Genomic DNA, 21240 nt, shown 5'->3' with positions numbered 1-21240 from the left:
GGGCCCACGAAACGCATTTTAACCTTTTCGCCGCATGTGAGGAGAAGGTTTTCGAAGATTGAACAGCAGCGAAAGGGTTAACCCTTAGGTGCACGCTAAGGGAGGATTTTGCCGCATTTTTCAAAAATTCGAAATAGTGCGTTTACTGTGAATGGATCACTTGTGGCACACTTTGTTATTCTATTTCTGTACTTTTCCCTCCACGAAGAACATATGTTTGCGTCAATGCGACGACCAACTATTGCGTTAGAATCTTACAAAGTGAGAACGACGTAACTTCAGGTGATTTGCCGCTAGGATGGCGTTCACACGATACTAAGGAACTACTGATAATCTGTCGTCACCGTCGAAACTTGGAAGCATAATCCTTTTTGCAATACTATTTTAATATGTTGTCTCGTATTTATTATATTTTTTGCAAGCATTTGCATTATCATTTCTTCACTATTATTAATTGTATAATTTATGTCAACCTCAAACCACATGTCGTAATTTAAAAATTTCGTCTTCATACTCAAATATGCATTACATTTATGTAAAAATGCGTTACATACACTTAACTAGTGGCCGAAAAATAAGTGATGCACGTTTATTATAATGTACAGTAAAACCCCTCTTTTACACTTTTGACGGGGACAAGGAAAAAAGTGTAAATTGCGGGAAAGGGTAAAATCGAGGTTAGGCACAATTTAATGAAAAATAACCCCTTTAAATATAGTTAAATGTTCTATTTTTCATATGAATCATGTTCTTAATGAATAGTAAGTATAAAATCTTTAATTATGATAACAAAAAATTCTTCAATAGTACTGAACTCTCAGTGAGGTAGGTCATATTTTCCGATCAGATTTTTAGACCATATTTTCTGATTTCATAGATCAGTCTTTTAAATGTTCTTCATCAGCTTTTTTAAACAATTTGCGATTTCTCCGTCATCAACTTCTTTCCATGATTGTGCAACATAGTGTAGTGCATCTGAAACTGATACTTTGAAGCTCTTAGGGACCCTCCCACTGTCTATAAGATTAATTGCTTTTCTCACTAGAATCCTGCGGTAGTTGGATTTGAATACATGGATTATCCCTAAATCTAATAGCTGTAATTGGCTGGTACAATTTGGTGGGAAAAACACCAGTTTTATATTCCTCAAATTCATATTTTTTGGGTGGGCTGGGCATTGGTCTAAAAATACCACAATTTTTCGGTTTTGTCCACCCATATTGGCATCTAGAGCCTGCATTTGTTCCTGAAAGAAATGTAACGTCATCCAAGCTTTGGTATTGGTGGCATAGGTTGTGGGATATGTCCTGATATTTTTAAAACATCTGGGATTTTGGATTTTTCAATAACAAATGGCCTTAACTTTTCATTACCGTTAGCATTAGCACCTAACAATACTGTTAAACGAGCTTTGCTATGCTTTCCACTAGGGCAAGATTCACCTCTAAAGTCTTACAGGGAAGTGTATTGAAAAAAAGGCCCGTCTCATCTAAATTGAAAATGTCTTTTGGAGCATACCCTTCTATATGCTCACTTAAACAATGTTCCTTCCACTGTGCCACTGTTAGGGGATCAACACTATTGGACTCATCACAAGTTGTTTTGTATACAACATTATGCCTAGTCTTAAACCCGCTAAACCATCCGTTTGAAGCCTTGAAGTCTTCAATTCCCAGCCTCATTACCACATGTCGCGCTTTTTCCTTTAGAATAACTCCGCTGATGGGTATGTTCGAGGACCTAGTGTACTGAAACCATTCTTGTAAAATTTCTTCTAGTCTATCATATTTCGAGTACTTAACATATTTTCGCCTCTTTGCACTGGTTTCTATCTTTTTGCGAGTTTTAACAACAGTGTTAAACGTGGACACTGGAATCCCAAGCTCTTTGGCAAGGGAAACGCGTGAGCCTACATGTGAGTCAACTCTTCCCAAAATTTTAATTTTATCTTCTATTGAAAAAGTTTTCCTCTCTCGTTTCTGGGCCATTCCGTATTTGATTCACGTTTATTGACGCTGTCACGAAAAGAGCAGGGAAAAAGAGATTACGATTAAAACAACTTTAAAATTGATCGAAGAACTTGGTAATAATGTACGCGAAGGAGAACACCCAGTGCGTGATCATCACGAGAACGACCACGAATATAAACATAGCGTCTATATTTGTAACTACGATGCTTACAAGTGAAGTGGAAAACCTGCAATATTTACCTCCAACAAATGGAATGAAATTTAAATGTCGCAAACAACCTATCTCCAGGAAATCCTGCGATCAAAAATAATCTAATAATAATATAAACTCTATGCCCGCGATAGTGGTCAGAAACAGATGAAGAAGGAATTATTGTAGTATTTCAAAGAAGCCGTATTAATGATAGTGGCACCGGTGACAGGTATGCCAAAAAGGCAAGGTTGTAAATACAACTTCCTTTCCTATATTTACAACCTTCTTGCAAAAAGGTTATCCCAGGCTCCGATCTCTAAATCTCTTTCTTCTTGATTACGGTGCGCTATCCGCCATGTTCCCTTTGGCGGCCTGGCATAAATAGCGGGTCATTTGAAATTTCGTCAGCATAAATGCGGGGAAGACTTAACATTGTAGAGATACTTAAATCATCGGGACTTGAAGAAAATGTCGCAAATAGAGGGAAAACGTATATTGCGGGGGCGTAAAAGCGAGGTTCTACTGTATTATGCATTGGAGTTTGAAGCCCAAGAGTCTGCAGTTTTTGTATCTACCTGTGGGAAAAGAACATAATGCTGCAAAGGCATTATATCAAGATTCAGGAATCTTAACCTCCTTATGGACGTAAATTGTGTTATGATTTTATTGAGTTGTGAACAAATTGTAAATTGCAGGTGATGACTAATGTAGAGTAAATGATATTCCAAGGTCAGTACGTAATTATCACCCTGATGAGTTCTAACGAGTGCTTCAAAAGCTTGATAATGAAGATGGGAGGGAAGGGCAGGTAAACCACGATATGGAAAATATTTTTTGATTTCTCACATGAAAGTGAAGGGGAGGAAGAATTTTTTGAAGACCCATTACATTCCAGCAAGAGTTAGCAGTCTGATGATAATATTGTTAGCCGCCCACATAATTTCAACGTTTATCTAGATCAACGGAAAATGGTGAAACGTTTTGGCTGAACTCCAAGATACAATATGCAAACACTAGTGATGGGTCGGTTCGATTCCTCGATTCTTCGATTCCTCGATTCTCGACCAAGAACCGGAATCGAAAACGAGTACTTGCCAAGGTGAAAAATCGATTCCGATTCCAGTAGTACTTCAAACAACAAAATGTACGACCGTGTTTCCAACAGCCATTTGAATTTTCGCGCCACGTAATCGTAATGACAAAACACATCTTCTAGGGATGTGCGAGTACTCGAAATTTCAAGTCGATCGAGTAGTTGGTACTCCACTCGAGCGTTTTGAGTAGCATTACAAATGTCGAGTCGAGTAGTTAAGGCTACAGAGCTTTCGAGGCTAGTAGGTCCAGCAATCTGCCGGCAGGAAGCGCTATCATGAAACTCATGTAATAATGCAGTTTTTAAAGCCGATAAGTCATTCTAATGCCTTGGCCTGGTAGTTTAAGCTTGCCGAATATGCTATAGTTGTCGACGTGGGCGCCGAATACCTTTACGCGTTTACGCTAGCCGCGGCGGCCGATCGTCTTCCTATCCGGCGCACACTGGTCCGAAATCGGAAAAAGCTGGAATAAAGTTCAAAATGACCGTTTTGGGGATAGAGACTTGAAACTTAGCGTAAATAATCATAAACCATTACCAGATATAGATTTATATGCCATTTTACATATATATGAACCTTTAGTGAGATACAGAGGCCCAAACATGACCAATTTTTCGATGCCACGCGAGATATCGTTTTTCCTCAAAAAATCTTTGAATTTATCCAAGTGGTTTTGCGTTGGTATGAGTTTTATGGAATAAAAAACGCAATATTCCTTTGATCTGGTGCTTTGCCTATACTTTAAATGACTTTTGAAGATTTTGGCTCTCATCTGTCTGGTTTTACGACGCAAAATGGCCGACCCGTTTTTCACGTGAAATTTGACTTAAAGTAGACATTATCTTTCGTTTCCGAAAAATATAACTCGGAAAATTTGAACCACAATATAAAGTAGAGATTTCTAAAGAGTACTAATTAGAAATCTAGGGAAAAAAAGTCTGCAACGAAGGAAGTAAGAGCGATTTTTCAATCACGCGTCAAGGCTCAACTACACGCCGCGGAACACGGCTCGGTAACTGAGGCCGATTTTTCAAGTTTTTTAAAACATTAGTTTTGACAATCGTCATTCAAAGCATGGATAATCGTCTTCATTGACTTAAAACACTAAAATGAGGATGTTAAAAAGGATTACGTATAGATCGACTAGAACATTTAGCGCATTACTCGAGTGAAAATACTAAGGATTGGATATTTTTCGAAACTATCCCACGCATAAGAAATATGCCTCGGGTATTGAAGTGAAGTGAAGAGATTGAGTCAGCATGTTTAAGAGAGATAAAAATGAACTGTTTCCGTGAAAGGCAACAACCGATACCCTTTTTCCCTTTCCACCTTCGCCGAGCGGAGTCGCGCGGAAGGGGGAGTTTTCACACCACAAGGCTCTTTTAGCCTTTTTATTACTGCGTCCGGCCGATGTGATATTCATTTGTAGCGTTTAGTTTCTTTCTTGAACTAAAAAAAAGCAAGAGATTTTTAGGTTGATTAAATGATGTGAGAAGTATAGAATTTTTTTGGCTCTACAAAACTAAAGTTTAGTTCTATAGTTCGTTCGCTTCGTCCACTTGAATTCCATGAAGATTCAAGATCCAAAAAAATCGATGATATAATTTTTAATTAAAATTCCAAAGTCTCCATAATCTTGCAATTTTGGTAGGAAAGTACTTGTCCAATCACACAAGTGTGTAGCAAAAGGCAATTATCTGCAGGCAGTAATACTGTAACATGGTGACGTCAAAACCTGCTGGCTGAGCATGTAGAATAATTGGTTTTTCTGTTTGAGAATTTGAAAGGGCCAAATATTACATGATTCATGTATGTAGTATGTAATCTTTATTACAGCAATGAAAATTTCTGTACTCAGGGCTCTCCCTTGTAGTTTGGATACATATATATGGTCGACATATTATGAGTGCCAATATTTTAAAGTAATACTTATCATGTAACACCACTTTTCAGGTATTTTCTGTTTTGAAATTTAGCTATTATATTTTAATTACATAGTGATGATATGAAAGATGCTTTTGTCAACTGACTCTTTTACAGAGTAATATTTTTTAAAGTGGTTTTCTTGTTTCCTGGAATTAAGTCATATTTTTCTTGGAGCCTATGGCATCAGAATCGATGGAATCGGTATCGGTAGAATCGGAATCGAAATGTCAGAATCGGAATCGGGATCGGAATCGATAAAATTTTGGAATCGACCCATCACTAGCAAACACCCAAACAAAAGCTACAAACATTGCTCGTGTTTCACCAGGGCCAACATCATTTCCTAAGAATGCCGCAACCGAACTCGAATTGTTGCCGAAAACGATTTTACTGAACGTGATTGAAAAAAATGTCGAGAATACCAACTTGTACATTGAAGGAAAACTGTCATCTCATGTTTACTCAAGAACCAGAGGTTGCATCATTACTTCTCGTATAGAATTAATATCTTTATTTGGAATTAAATACACTCTCTCTGTAAATAAAAGTTGAAAGGAAGATGCTAGAAGAGCTTTTAAAACAAATGGAACAGGCCTGATGATTTGCAGAACAGCGTGCGGGATAGCAACGGGAATTCATGAATTCGAATGGGAAAATAACAGCAAAGCAATACTATTCAAGTCTTGATTTAGCCATTTATTTGCTAGAAAATGGTCTAACTTTATTAGATACTGTGAAAATAATCCTTAAACCCACAGAGAGTTTCTACCCTGAAAAATTCGATAGGCTGCAACTTCATTTCTTGGTTTCCAGGATACCTGCACTCTTTGTTTCGCACTGCACTAAACGAAACAAATGTGAAATTCTTTTGAATTGCTTTCTACGTTGCACTGCAAAGAGGACGTCGAAACGAACTGCAAAAACCAGAAATGATCCTGAACTACAACTCAACCAAAGGAGGTGTCGATTCTGTGAACCAGAAGTGTGTAAATTACTCCCCTTCAAGACGAACACGAAGGTGGCCTCTATCACAATTTCTCCGGTTTTTTTATGTGGCTACTCTTAGCGACCACGTGATTTTTGTAGCTAAGAATTTTGAAAAAAATCCATCGAAGAACAAGAATGGAGTTCATGGAAGCTCTCGCATTTAGCCTTGCAGATAAACATTTCAAGTCCAGGGTGAAAAAAGGAAATCTTCCAGCAGACACATAGGCTCTTCTAGCAATGAAACTTGGGAAAATTCCTGAATTATCTGCTTCTGCATATGAACGTCAATGTAGGGCGGGTCATTGTTTTACACAAGGAAAATGTAAAAATTATAAGACGGTAAATATACAAATGTTTTCTATTAATATGCAATAATCATTCCACCTGCATCAAAAAATGTCACAAATGTCATTTCAGAGGTAGTGATGGCCAATAAGGATGAAAAAATTGAAAAATTAATTTTGCTTGCATAGTTTGTTATTTTTAAAATTGTAATTATTGTATTAACGATTTGGCATATCCATTTCCTTTTTTGTGTGTGTTTTTTGGACTTTTTTCTAGATATCTTTTTGTCTAGATTGTCGTCTGCAATTCCTTTAGAAAAATTAGTCGAAGTATTTTTCAAGAAATTTGCATATAATTATGTGATATTTTAGTTTATAAATGAATGAGAAAAATATTTTAAGTGCTTTTATTTATTAGAAGTTACCCAAATACGTTAAAATACCATCAAATTTGAATTTATACTTGGGAAAATACAAAATGCATAAGTGCGGCAAAAAAGTCGCTAGCGTGCACTGGGGCTATACTTGAAAGGCGCGTGCACCTAAGGGTTAATATGTAATATTTTCATCATTTTCTTCAGAGTATATTGTTTACCCTAAGACGTCAATAAGTTTCTGATTCATAACACTGCATTTTACACCATATGGAATGCCTTAATGCTGATGTTCCACACAAGAGCAACCAATTTTTTTCCATTTCACAATAGACCTCTTTTATTCCAAAAAACAAAGGGTTTCTTAACTTAAACATGAAAGTAATTAAATGAAATTTTACTCTAACGAGGCAAACATTTATACCACAAAATCTAGGAACTCTGCACAACTTTTCACATTGAATCATAAAATTCCACTAACTTCTTAAGAGGTTACAGCTCACCTCAGATAACCTTAACAAATTAAAACTATGCTCTTCAAAAGCTTAAGTGACAGAGTTACCCATTTCAATAACTAGAAATAGCAAATAATAACACAACACAATGAAGAGTACGAGTAGATCTTACCTTAACTTCTTTATGAGACAGGAGAGGAATAAGCTTTGGTACAACACCACTATCAATCACCAGCTGAATTTGATCATTGCCTCCATCAGTCAAATAGCTCAAAGCCCACACCGTGTCAACAAGTATCTGCAAAGGCAATCATTGGGAAGAATGAGAAGAAAGAAGCTTGCTTAGAAAATACACATTATGGCCTATTTGCAACCCTTGCCATGCTCCTTCACTCATATGGGCACTTCACAAATAAACAAGTTCATACAGAGAACATTCCCAGAAATATATAACATACCACAAAACCATAAAAACCTCACACACTAGACACATATGCTACATTAAAAATTGTTGAAATTGGAATATATATTAGCGAAAAACCAAGGAACAAAGCTAGCTTCCATCATTTACCAAAATAATTCTAACTGAAGGAAATTAGAAATAAATATTTCTTGGATAAATTCTTTTCAAGGTAGGCTTTTTAAATCTTGATATCACTGAGAATAGCTAATAACAAAGGCCCAATAAAGGGGTGCTAAAATCTTTGCAAATAAGTTAATATTTTTTCATTTCCAATTGTGTAGCATAATTTCAATCGCGACAATTGAAAATTTTCAACATACAAAAATCATAGCTAGTAATAGCATAGGTCAAGGTGAAAACAGATTATTTAATTAAATGCATCATAACGTTCAGATACTGAAATAACCTGAATCATAGGTATCATGGCCACTGCACTCTGATCATAAGCAACAATATCCTTAATGAACATAGGAGATGAGGAAATGAATTGTTGGGTGAGATAATATTTCAAACTGAGCAACAGAAAGGACAATTAAAAATAACTTTGCTCAAGTTTCTTTACACCATAGAAGTTCATGATCTCATACAGTAAATCTAGTGGAAAAGTGCTACCTTTATTTATTTATTAAAAAAACAGTAAATCTTTAGCTAACTGAAAACTGAAGGAAAGGAATTCTCTGAGGTGCAAAAAGTTATAACATGGGAGCAGCTACTTGTGTGAAAAACTTTCCCTGCCATGCCAAGATATCAAAATCAGATAAGTCCAAATTCAGAAAGTGAGGGTTTTTAAGAGAAATGCAAATAAATCCCAGCTCAGTAACGAAGCAAACTGCAATAAAGTCATCTCAATGCAAAAACTCATCCCAAATGTAAAAATTTTAAGGGGCCCAATAAAAATTTTGAGAAAAAAGAAATTTCTGAAAAAAATTGCCACCCTATTTTTGCCACATTTTGGTGAAACTCAGAAATGCAGGTAGGCCACACAGATTATCTATAGTTCTCATTCTGAGCCTGCCTTCAATATAATTAATAATGGTACACCATTCTGTATGCGTAGCATATTGATTCACACCCAGATTTTAATAATGCTGCAGTTATGATGACACTTCTCAAAAGATTTTATTTATTTATTTCCCATTTCCCCGGAAACAGCACATTGCGGCCTTTATAACGGGTTTTCAAAATTAACAAAGCACAACACAAACATCCATGCCCTGGTTAGGGATCACCTACCCAGGCGGGATTCGAACCCACGATTGGCAGGCAAGGACAAGGACCCCACCGCCACCGATGCCGGCGAGGATGAGATTGTACACAGAATTATTACAGCAGATAATTCTAGTATGCAAAATATGGGGAGCATGATTTCAACTGTCAAATTTTCTTCCCTTGAATAGATAAGAATATTCCTGTGTCTAATGCTAATTTCATGGTAAAATTAACTTTATTTATGTGAGTGCAAAATAGTAAAAGCCTAAATAAAAATAAATTTTCATCAAAATGGTCTACAAAATGTCCTTAAGGTAACATAATGTAAATTTTGATGTTATTTAATATAAAAAAAATAATATTAAAAATAAATGATTATGTTTGCAACACAACATCTGGGTGATATCATAAAATTACTAAAAAGTAAAAAAAAAATAGAATTGCTTGGCAATAATCTGAATATGAACAAGTTAACATAATACCATCAATTGAAATAATATTGCACATCAAATATTCGGGAAAAGATGAAGATAACGATAAAATTACAAAAACTCACATTAATATCTGTGTGGTGAATTAGTACATTCAGAGCAGGGAGTATTTGCTGAATAGTCTTCTGAGATGGAGGTGGCTCTTTGTTGCGGCAAAGGTTAACAATAACCCAGGTAACATTCCTTAAGAAGCTAATTGGGATATCTGGCTTGATGAATGAAAGAAGCGGTTGCACAACTCCGAGATTGATCACTAGATCCCTCAGAGAAGGCCCATCTCCAATTATGTTACCTGCAATGATGAATGCAAATGTTATCCAGATTTTTATGTCACCATAAACAACAGAAAAGAATAAATAACTAGATTTGCAAATGCTAACTACACAAAAGAAAAAAAGTGGAAAAAGTGAATGCAGGTTCATCACGCTAACATTTTCAGTAAACTTTGTACGAACACACTTAATTTGAAATACACGAATGTGCAATCTAAAGGCCGTTTTATACGGTACACAGAATTGCGCAATCTGACGTACGTACGAAGGCGCAATCAAAATTGCGTCGTGTAAAGCGGTGAATTGCTAGAACCATGGTTCCCACTCAAACTAAAATATAAAATTCATGGTTTTTTCCAGGTTTTCACGGTCTAATTGTCTTCGAATTCACGTTATGTAGATAAACTGTTTTAGGCAGAAATATTGACTACTCAACAATCATTGGCCGCACGTTAACTTAAAATTTAACAACAGCGACAGACGCCGTGAATGCAACCGAAGCAATGAAATTGCTATCTCTCTCTCCTGGCGTCACATATCGTTTGCAAAATTCAGCTTCGACTAAAGGTTGAGAGTGGGAAAATGGAGGGACCAGGGTGTCAGGGAGTTAAGAAGTGTCTGAATTTTAGCAAGTGTCAATAACTTTCGTTACCAGTCTTCCGGCTTTGGTACAGGCTAAAGTTCGATGTGTCATCATGGCACACGGACCAATAATTGCGCTTCGAATATACGTGTGCAGATAAATCCGTGGCCATGTCTGAGGGTGACTGATCTTTAAATATGATCGAAATTGCCATTTTTCTTTTAATCGGTCAATCGTAAAATCAAGATTGAGAGACTTTTAAGGTTTTATGATGAAATTCACGGCTTTTTCCAGGTTTTTTCACGGTGCACGAAATTCACGGTTTTAAGGTTTTCAAGGTCGAGTGGGAACTCTGTAGAACACATGCGAGAATGCGATACAGCAAAATAGCCCCCGTTCTAATTTCATTCATGCATTTGCGCAATTCCACACCATTTTAGAAATAAATGCAGCTCTAACCTGCACAATTCTGTGCCCCGTGTAAATAGGCCTTAAGTGCTGTGCCAGGATGCCATAGGATGTGCAATTGCATCCATAAGTAACGACAAAATAATACCACAAGTCTTCTTGGCATTGCTTACTAAAGCTGCCCAAGATGGATGGGTTAAGCAATCAACACCAAGACCATATTATTGTGACTGCTCATGAACTCAGTACCAGCTTCCATAGGACAGAAAGGGGGCACCCACAAATTACAAAAGGTGATTTTTGGACTCCCCTGCCCCTCTAGTGAGATATCATGAGATTTGGCTCGACCCACCCCCTCTAATCTCACGTGAGATTGTTCAAAATGCGTATTTTCAGTACATGTTAATCTGTGCTTCATTGCGTTGGACTTATCAAAAAAAATATTATTTCCTTAACGGAGAATTCCACTGAAAATGGATGATTATGCATTAAAAAAATATCCTTTGTGCTGAAAATTACACTGAAAGCAGTTCTCTAATCTGCGTATTATTCGTAAAATTCCAATTTGAAAATTGTATATTAATCTTGCGCTCCAAGTAACACATCGCAATGTTGGCTGAGCATGACGTCAGAGTCCAGTAAACAATACGTTTACGTGAAGCCAGTAGACTACTAGTCCCAGTTTTAGAAAAACCTATGTATCTCTCAATACAATTTATTTTTTTATAGCATTATATGTAAATTTCATCATCAGTCATGTGAAATCTTTATCCTGAATAATTGAAAGATTTGAAGAATGTATGCATACTGGAAGATGCACCATACTGTTGACAAATAGCGCTTATTAATTTTTCATCCTCCTCATTCACTTTCCACAATATGAGATCATTGTTCTCACTTAATTTTCTGGTGTCACCTTAGCCCCAACAGTGCAAAAGCTCAAATTTATTAACAGTTGAACCTAACAAACCGCTGAAACACTGCATGTCTCTCTTCCAGACCTTAGGAATGCTAAGTAAATTGGCGTAAATTTTGTTCTCTTCTACTTCTCCAAAACGTTAACTTCACATAGTCCAGCATTGCACCAAGTACACATAAAAAGCAATGAATAAATGACAGTAGTTAAATGAGATACAAATCAAGCTTTAGATTACTAGCGAACGAGATTGTTGATTTAATTTATGTTACTTTTCAATTTCGCGCCTTCTCAACTCCGTGCTGAGAAATCTTCATTACTGGAGAAGAAGTACCATGTATGTCTGAATATAGTCTCCAAAAATGCCCGTGGGAAAAGTAAAGGGGGGGACAATATTCAAACTCATTTATTTTTTTAGCTTTTCCCGAAACTGAAGCCTCAAAATTAGGGGTGGGGGGGAGAAATACAGTAAGCAGCCATAAATTGATCTACCTTCAGAATGATCCCAGAATGCGTCTTTATGAAGTCGGCGTCAACCATTCCGCATTACACCCACTGTAAAAACTTTTCTATTCAAAACTGTTTTTCACACACCCTTCAAGTTAATAATCAGTATCACCGTAGATGTTTGTTATCGACGTTACTGTTTTGTTATTGCCATGAAGCGAGTCTGCTTACTTGCATTCTGACGTCATAGGGCGTTCTTGTAGCGCGAAAGAATTTAGTAATTTTTGCAAACTTAGAAGCTCTCTAGCAACAAGAATTATGAAGTCATATTTTGCATACGTTAATAACTTTCTTATCTAGATATGCAAAAAAATTATCTTTTTAATTTTATGAGAACACCCAATTATTTCATTTAAGATTAGTTAAGACTAGTATTTAAGATTACTAGGATTGTAGTCTGGAATCTCTTTTTACACTGTTTCTTGCAGAAATATTAAGTGATACTTGCCATGACCCCTCTCCCCCCCACGTGAGATTAGGTGAGAATCGGCTTGACCCCCTCCCCTAAACACATTACGTAATTAATGGATGCCCCCTAGCACATCCTTCAATTTTTTTGGAAATTCCATCTATATGAGTTGGTTCATGAATACTTTTACACTACGGGATCCAAACTCATTACCAAGATGAATCAAGTCCTGTGAAGTCAGCAATTTTAGGATGATTTATCTTCATTGGACAATGATTACAGGATATTGTACAGTCCCAGAAAATGTGAACCACTTGGGCTTGGTCTGGCGATAATAAACACTAATGCTCTTGACACTGCCTGATATATTCCAATGGAATCCCTCACCTCATGCATTTGGTCATCCATCCAAGTTGTACCACCTAAAACAACATATTCTTAACGAATGGGCTTGCTGAAGGGTTACAAAATCACCCAGGATGAAGGTAAATTCTCAAAAATTTCTTTGAAACTTTTCTTAAAAACTAGGCAAAGGTCTGTGCAATATTTGGGAAACACAAGCACTTTTTTATGACGAAATAATCTCAAATCACTCGTTACATTGTACTTACTACATGCACTTGTAATTTAGAATTAACTTACTAAGGAAATAATCTATTTTGGAATTAGGTTTTTAGTATACAATAAATTTAGGTTGGGTTAGGTTAGATTTAGAATAATAAGCTTGTAGTATACAGAGCATCACTTCAGGAAAAAACTACCTTAGATTGGGAGACATTTATAGTGTTTACAAGATGGGAAAATTGTGGATAAAAATGATATTTGTAATGAGATAACCTCCGAATAATATGGGGTTCCTCTGATTAGATTTTCTGGTTGGTGAAGGTCACCGTTGCCACCCTCCTAATCCCTCTTTTACCCTAACTCTAACTTGGCTCCATGGAGGGGTGGCCAGAGAAATTGAACAGCCTCCTCAATATGAAATTAGCAACTAATCACAGTTATTATCATTACCCTCACCAGATGGAGATTGTTTTGGTTTTTTTGATCTATGTTCTATTATTAATTTTTGCAATTCCACATGTATTTCAACAGTTATACAAAATCATGGCGACTGAATCACGTTAGCAAGACAAAAAGACATTATTTGGCCCACATGACTGGAGCTTGTCAATCCTCAGTCATTCACTGTCCCTTGTAGGGTCGTTCATTATCCTATCGCATGCATGGTAAGTGAAATGAGAAATGGGCACATGCATAAGAGGGAATAGAACTTCCTCAGATGCATTTTTTGGGATAAGTTTAGCCTTAGTTATCATAAGGTATTTAATTTTCATTGCCCAGGACTGTACCTTGTACAACTGAGTACACCCACAAAACTCAGTGTATCAACATAACAGACTGAAATTACTGAAACAGCTGTTATTTAATTAAGCTGTTCGGGAAGAACTGGCAAGTGCTATACCACAAATAGTCAGTTAAGAACTTCAACCTCTCCGTAGGTCACGAGCTACTGCTGATTTCTTGACAGGATTTACTAGGCCAGAAGATGTATGAAGAAAATACATTTGGAGGAGGATAAAATAAAAGAATAAGGTAAGAGCATATAAGAACTGGGAAAGATTCATTGCATGACCACAAAAGAAAATTACTAACCTAAAGCCCAAACAGCTTGTTCACAGACGCTGTGGTTCGGAGAATGAAGAAGCTGTAAGAAAAGGGGCACCGCACCCGCACTGACAACTGCTTTAGTTTGTGCAGAGGTTCCACTCGCTATATTTGTGAGAGCCCAGGCTGCTTCAAATTGAAGGGCAGGGCTGCAAAAGAAAATTAAAAAATACATTTAAAATATAAACATCACACCCTTTTATATTCTACACTAATGTTATAAAGCTCTTGTTTTTAAATTCATACCTTCAGTTGTATACCCCACAGGATCAAAACAAGTAGAAATCAAATTTAATGCTAAATGGAAATCAGGTATTTAAGTATAACTCTGATAAAAGTTCCTGCAACATAAATGACCATGCATTGACAGTGAGAAGAGGGGAGTGTGACCACAGGGGACGTCTGTTGGAGGAGAAAGTAAAAGTTACACTCTGCTCAAGGCCACAAGGGGTAAACAGGGCAGTAAGGGTGGTGAACTCATGTGGGGTTAATTTCAAGCTATTTACTTTGGGGGAGTCGGGTAGCTTTGTGGGCCGAGTGCTTAGCTGCAGATCATATGGATCAGAGTTCAAATCCTGAGGGAAGCATTCAAACAACCCTAAAAAAAACTGTAGAAGTGTGAGGTGGTATATGTACTAGCCCCCTCTTCCATGAATATACGAATTTCACACAACTGTTATTAATTATTTTATCACAAGCTCTTTCTACGAGGGTTGCCCAGGAAGTAATGCACCAAATTGTTTTCTCAGCCGACAACAATGGTGCGAATGTGAAACTTTACTTATGCATTATCTGAAGTTTCATGGGTGCTCACACCAAATTTTTGGCTTTTCTGACTGATAGATTAGCAGCAGGGCTGTCTCAAAGTGGCATCTGTTAGTGATGTACATTACAAGCAGCATGACATGATTGAATTGCTCACTGAGGAGAAAAAAAAACCGTGGAAGATATTTACAAACGTTTGTGCTAAGTGAATGGAGCATCTGCTGTCAAAAGGTGTAGTTAGTTGCTGGGTTCAGAGGATGAGGACATCAGAAGGCAGTTCGGCAGTGGTCCCAGGGGAGAATGTCCATGGCTGTCGCACCTGACACGTTGCAGTGAGCTGATGTTGCTATTGCCATTCCATTAATGCCAAGAGGCGGAACTATTAATTCAAAAGCATATGTTAACACATTAACAAGCCTCAAGACATGCTTCCAGCGACTTCGGCACGATACACACCAAGGAGATGTTTTGATTCAACATGATAACCCTCGCCCCCACAAAAGTTCGAGGAATGCTGAACACATGGCAAAACAGGGTTTGACAGTGTTACACCATCCACTGTACAGCCCTGACCTGGCTCCCTCGGACTTCCACTTGCTTGGGCCATAATAGGATGGCATTCAAAGAAGACATTTCAAGGACAACGAGGATATGATTCACTCAGTGAAGAAATGGCTCCATAACCAGAATGATTCAAACCAACAGGGCAAAAACGTTTTGCGCTGGAGGACCATAGAACAGGACGGAGATTGTGCAGAAAAATAGGGTGTGTGGTTGAAACATCATTCTTTCGTGTGTGTAAAGGCCGTTTTACACGGGGTGCGGCAGGCGAAAAGTCAGCTCGTGTGAAAGCGGCCGCGTTTACGGAAGTGTTACAATGTTGGCAAGAGCAACAAACTGACCAACCCTTAAATATGGGCGTTTCAAACGTTCTTCAAACGTATGCACGTTTACTTTCAAAAGAAAAAGAGTGGACGCCATGTAATTGGTAAGTAATATATGCACTATTTAATCCTTTCACTTTTCAGCCTTGAATACGCAGCAGACAATTTCGGCTTTGAGAACCATATTCAAATCCTTGCCACCGTTCCAAGCTAGTTCCGAAGTCCCGACTTTATGCGATCGGTTCTCGATACTGGTTCCACAGGCCAAGAACCGGCAGCACCGAGAACCGGGTATCCAAAAAGACCCATCTCTAATTTTTAGAATACCCTATGCAGCAGTAAATCTGAGCTCAAAACAATATCCTTTCCTAATCGTGATTGTTCTGGTTTTTTGATTGACGTTTAATGATAAATTTTAGCAATTTCACATGCTTTGAGAGCCATATGAAACCATGGTAAATGAAACATGTAATGAAGATGAGAAGGAAAAATATTTTGCCCTCGCACTTCGAGCTAGTCAATCCTCAGCCACCCACTGGCCAGAAGGTTGTTTACTGCCCTGCCGGAATGGACCACAAGCAGAGTGGACACAGAGTTGACACCTTCTTTGAGGCACCCTTCTCAGGATAAGTTCTGCTTTTCTACTCTAAGGTGGTTAATTTTTTTGTCAGGGACTATAATTTTGAGTCTCAATCCATATTCAATAATTCATCCCCCTCACAAGAGACAATTTTCATACCGCATTTATATCAATCAAGTCATATTTTCTGCATTGCGTATTCAATACTCCAGAAATTGGTCTAATAGATAAGGCACTAAAATTCACACATAACCAGGATTACACAAGATTATTACTTCTATTGATCTTAAAGCAGCAAGTTGGGGCCTTAGTGGCAAAAGAATATATTGACAACACCGTTTTCCTAAGAAGCTTGAATTCGCTGGTAAGCCCTCATGGTAAGCCTTGATAATGAAGATGGACATGATTTGCACTGAGACTAAGCAGATGAAAACTAGCAGGAACATGTGAGCAATTAAAGAATTAGGGCAATTTCAGGGAGCATATTATTAGTGAAATGGGAAAGACTTATCATCACAGTCTAATTTAAAATTAAAGATAAGATACAGTGCGTCCTCGTTTAACGTCGTCCCGTTTAACGTTGTTTCACGATAACGTTGTCCAAACATTGAAACCCTTGATCATTTAACGTCGTTATTGCTTCGCGATAACGTTGTTCAAATTATGCGCGACGAAAAAAAAATGAATGGCGAATAGGACGCAAGCGCATCTAATGTATAGTAAATATTACTATATTAATGCGATTGATAATTTTCGTTCGACAGAAAAGGTTGGCGTGGGTAACGTATGTTAAGTATGCATCTGAGCGAATAATTATCGCCTCATTTACCCATTATCCGTATATTTTCTGATTCCAACCGAAAAAAATGTCCACGAAGAGGAGTGGCTATCCTAGTGGTTCTTCAAACGTGAAGAAAAATTGGCAATATTAGAACAAAAACTTGATATTATTAAAAAAATTGAAGAAGGTGCAACTGTTGGAGAGATCGGTCTAGTTTTAGGTTTTCTTCTGGTACTGAAAATATCGATGTTTCGCCATTAAAATACTTTCGTAATTTAGTTAGTATATTTCATTTAATAATGCCTTATTCCCAACCTTTTATCTTTGCGCTGTGCATGAATCGTTATCATGCTGAAGTGAATAATCGGTTATGAATGTTTCTCACGGTTTCCGCCGGGTTAAAGAATTCATATCATCACGAAAAGTGACTCGCCCTTCATCCTCGTGCTTCCGAGTGTCAGATTTTTTTTCATTTTGGCCTTCTAATATTTATCTTAGGCCTGGTTCAGGTGTCTCCCGATTGGTCACGAAGTCTGCTTAAAAGTTACGGCTCCGATAATTGGCCTCCTTGGATTCACGCCCGGGAAATTCTGGATTTTTTACGAAGAAATGGATTGCTAGGAACCAATTAAAATTTTTTGCATTGTTTCTTATGGGAAACACTGCATCGTTTAACGTTGTTTCGCTTAACGTCGAGTTTTTCGGGAACAAATCAACAACGTTAAACGAGGACTCACTGTATATAGGAAGAGGTTTCCCCAATATTACATGCTTGGATTTTGTTACAGCCTCCAGGATGTAACAACGAAAAGAAGATTACAATAAAGGCAGGTAGGATGTGAAGAGGTTTCACATTCAGTAAAAACATTTTGACTTCTTTAGCTTAAAAACACTTACTTATCATGACACTCCAGGCAATACACCAGACTTGGTAAAATTCCACTATTGATTAGGGCATCAATTGGAGGATTTCGATCCGATGAAAGTAACTTCCTGGCGGACTGCACTGCATTCAATTGGACCACTGGATTGTCACTCCTTGCATTTGCCACAAGCTGCTCCAGATTTGTTGTAGTCCGATCAATGTCCTCTTCGTCTACAAGATAATGTTGCCTTCATAATTTCTTAACAACATTCTTTACAGCTAATCAGAACCCAGGTTTTGTGAAGAATTTACAGAATATTACATTAGAGATTAGTTAATTAGAGATTTTTAGAACTAATTTCAAGATATTTTGACATCCTTATGCTACTTTTACGTTTGGTTCTCAAGTGAAAACTGGTAACTTTTGATGCATGTAACATGATAATTTACTATACCGTTTCAATAACAACCCACTTTCAAGGCCCAACATCACTAAAACTGGGGAATAATACAAGGCTTCCACTACGATTGAAAGGCATAACATGTATTAATACATATTAAACACGGTTCACTAAAATCCTTAAAAAATACATCACCAATGTGCAAGAAAAAGGAAGATGAACATAACATATGGAGGGAATGTCTCCAATTATGGATTAGAAATCATTCTTCAATTCCATCCATCTCCCGTAATTACAATGTGCCAGCGTTTTCATAACAGTTTTAACTGTTGAAAGTCATCTTAAACAATAATAACACGTCAATTAGAAAATTATTCAATATAGCTTCATACCATGAATTATCTTTAAATAAAGTTACTACCAACTTTGTTGTCCAGCAAAGCAAATATAGTGATCACGATTGAACACAAGACTAATGAAAAGAACCCTGACAAACAGGCTAGAAAACCTATATCAAATGAGCAATCATCACTATTGAGCATGCTATGGTTAGTAATTCATTGGGAATATCTTCAAATTATAGGGCAACCTACAATTTGAAAACGACAAATTTCTTTCACTTTAGGAGGTTAAAAATAAGTAAGACTTATGTAATAAAGAAAACTACAATGTTTTGCTGATTACACATTACCATTAATACCCTAAACACAATTATCTAGATAGCTGAATCTTTTGGGCGAAGGTAATAGGCTATTACATAGAATTTAAAAAAATATAGCAAACGCAAGGTGCACAGTTCATAGAAATACGACAATTGAGAATCAACAGACGAAAATTAATATGCAAGGCATGTCACCAAATTTAATGGGCATAATACTCGGAGGTACTCACCATTTGAGTCTACTTGTGGTACATTTCTCCGCTTCAACAGCGTTTCGTCTCGTTTACTTTTCCTAAGTTCAATAGTTACCTCATTTCTTCTCCGCCTCATTTCCTGAAATGAAGAAATTTTAAATTATTGCATTTGTACCCTCACAATGATTGCCATGATACGATTCAAATAAAAGGGATCTGCTATCCCAAAAATAAAAATCAATCGGGCAGGCAGAGAGCAGAAAGAAAATAGTAACACTCCTATATGAAATCGCAAACATTACCATTTTTTAAACTGAACTGAAGTTATCACAATACTAAGTGCCTTCACCATAGATGTCCTATAACAATAAATAAACTGACGCAAGGCAACTCTAAGAACATAGTACTTGACCATTACATACAATACTTATTATGAAAAGATGAGAAAAATTCAATAATATATCGATGATTAATCCATGCTCCTGATTAGTCACCATTCTAAACGTGTACCAACAAGGAAAAAACATTTACCAGCAACATTACCACCAAAGACTATTCGATTAACAAGCGGGAGAGAAAAATACTAAGAAGCAAATTCTGCCAACAAAAACACATGGTTATGAAGACATTTCACACGATCAACGCGAAATATTGCACATGCCAATTACACATCACTAGGAGGATACACCTAACGTCTACAAGAATTCCGTAAGGGAATGGAAGATGAACACTACGAAACGAAGTGAATTAGTCCATGAACGAAAACATTAACAACACTCAATAGTTATCATGCATTTTTCACGACCTCGACGAACAGCATTCGCTTTTGGCAACATTGAGCCAGGTACAGAGTTAACCATTGAACTAGTCAAGGACACAAGAATGACAGCATGAGTGCAATCAAGTCAATTGACAAAGAAACGAACTAAAAGAATGAGACATTAATCCATTTGAGATTCAAATAAATCTTTAACACTAGGATTGAGGCAAATGAAATGGTTGCACTAGCGTGACAGCTTTGAGATCATGGAGCAGGTCTAACACGGGGATTAGAGCAGGACAACAACACATTAGCTACTTCAACAAGCTTGAGCACGACACATTCACTTACATCTTGATCCTTTCCTTTGTTCTTAAATGTCTGCATTCTATTCTTAAGCTGATCAGACGCCATTTTTAACCAAATTCGATAACCACAATGCTTCCGTTCAAAATGCCGGTTTAGCACTATGGCCGATGCTCCGTGACGTCACTAGGGATACTTGTGTGTCCACTGCACACGTCAATTAGCAGTCAGATCGGATATTCAGCAAAAAACCAAGTTGCAACTTAGCTTATGTCTCTCAGGATGCAAAAAATAAGGCATAACACTGATAAAAGCATTTAATAGGGAGGGCTTCACATACAACCCAACAGCAGCCCTTGGGGATCAGCGACAGCAAAGAATGGCGCAAACCGCGCGAACTGCTTTATGTGTCACCTAATTCAATTGACGGCTTTGAAAATCTAAATAAAAACTTGTAAAATCGTTGGAATCGATGTAGCGGTAGTATGAACTCAAAAAATCACTTGTAATCCAGTCTTTCGACGTATTTTACATTACAGGTCAATAAATCCCCCTTCGCCATTGGCGCTGAGATCGTAGTGTTAACATGGCGAACTACATTCCTTAAAAGAATATATTATATGTAAGAAAAGAAACTAGTGACCTCAAAAGCCCCGAAACGACATCAGAGTCATCTCATTTTAAAATGACCGAAAAATATACGTAATTGCAAGTTTCTATCTGACATCCATTCATAAATAGCTAGTGAATTCTGATCTTTTTAGGATTAGAATAATATTACCATCTCTATAAATTTCAGCTAGGTATTCGCCAAATTTACCTTGATAGCAA

General features: G+C 37.2%; 1 protein-coding gene across 1 annotated transcript in view; it reads right to left on the bottom strand.

The window, feature by feature from the left end:
* LOC124168487 (importin subunit alpha-3) overlaps positions 1-20993 on the bottom strand; it is a 35548-nt gene extending 14555 nt beyond the window's left edge. Inside the window, exons 1-6 of the mRNA XM_046546792.1 lie at positions 20455-20993; positions 19380-19482; positions 18120-18318; positions 14201-14361; positions 9515-9741; positions 7459-7584 (exon numbers count right to left, since the gene is read on the bottom strand). Coding sequence (XP_046402748.1) covers positions 7459-7584; positions 9515-9741; positions 14201-14361; positions 18120-18318; positions 19380-19482; positions 20455-20517 — 879 coding nt within the window. The 5' untranslated portion in view covers positions 20518-20993. The remainder of the gene's footprint in view (positions 1-7458; positions 7585-9514; positions 9742-14200; positions 14362-18119; positions 18319-19379; positions 19483-20454) is intronic.
* Between the last annotated feature and the right edge of the window lie 247 nt (positions 20994-21240).

This window comes from Ischnura elegans, chromosome 11, assembly GCF_921293095.1.
Source record: "Ischnura elegans chromosome 11, ioIscEleg1.1, whole genome shotgun sequence".
In the NCBI taxonomy this organism is placed as follows: domain Eukaryota; kingdom Metazoa; phylum Arthropoda; class Insecta; order Odonata; family Coenagrionidae; genus Ischnura; species Ischnura elegans.
This window is presented reverse-complemented; position numbering and strand designations above follow the sequence as displayed.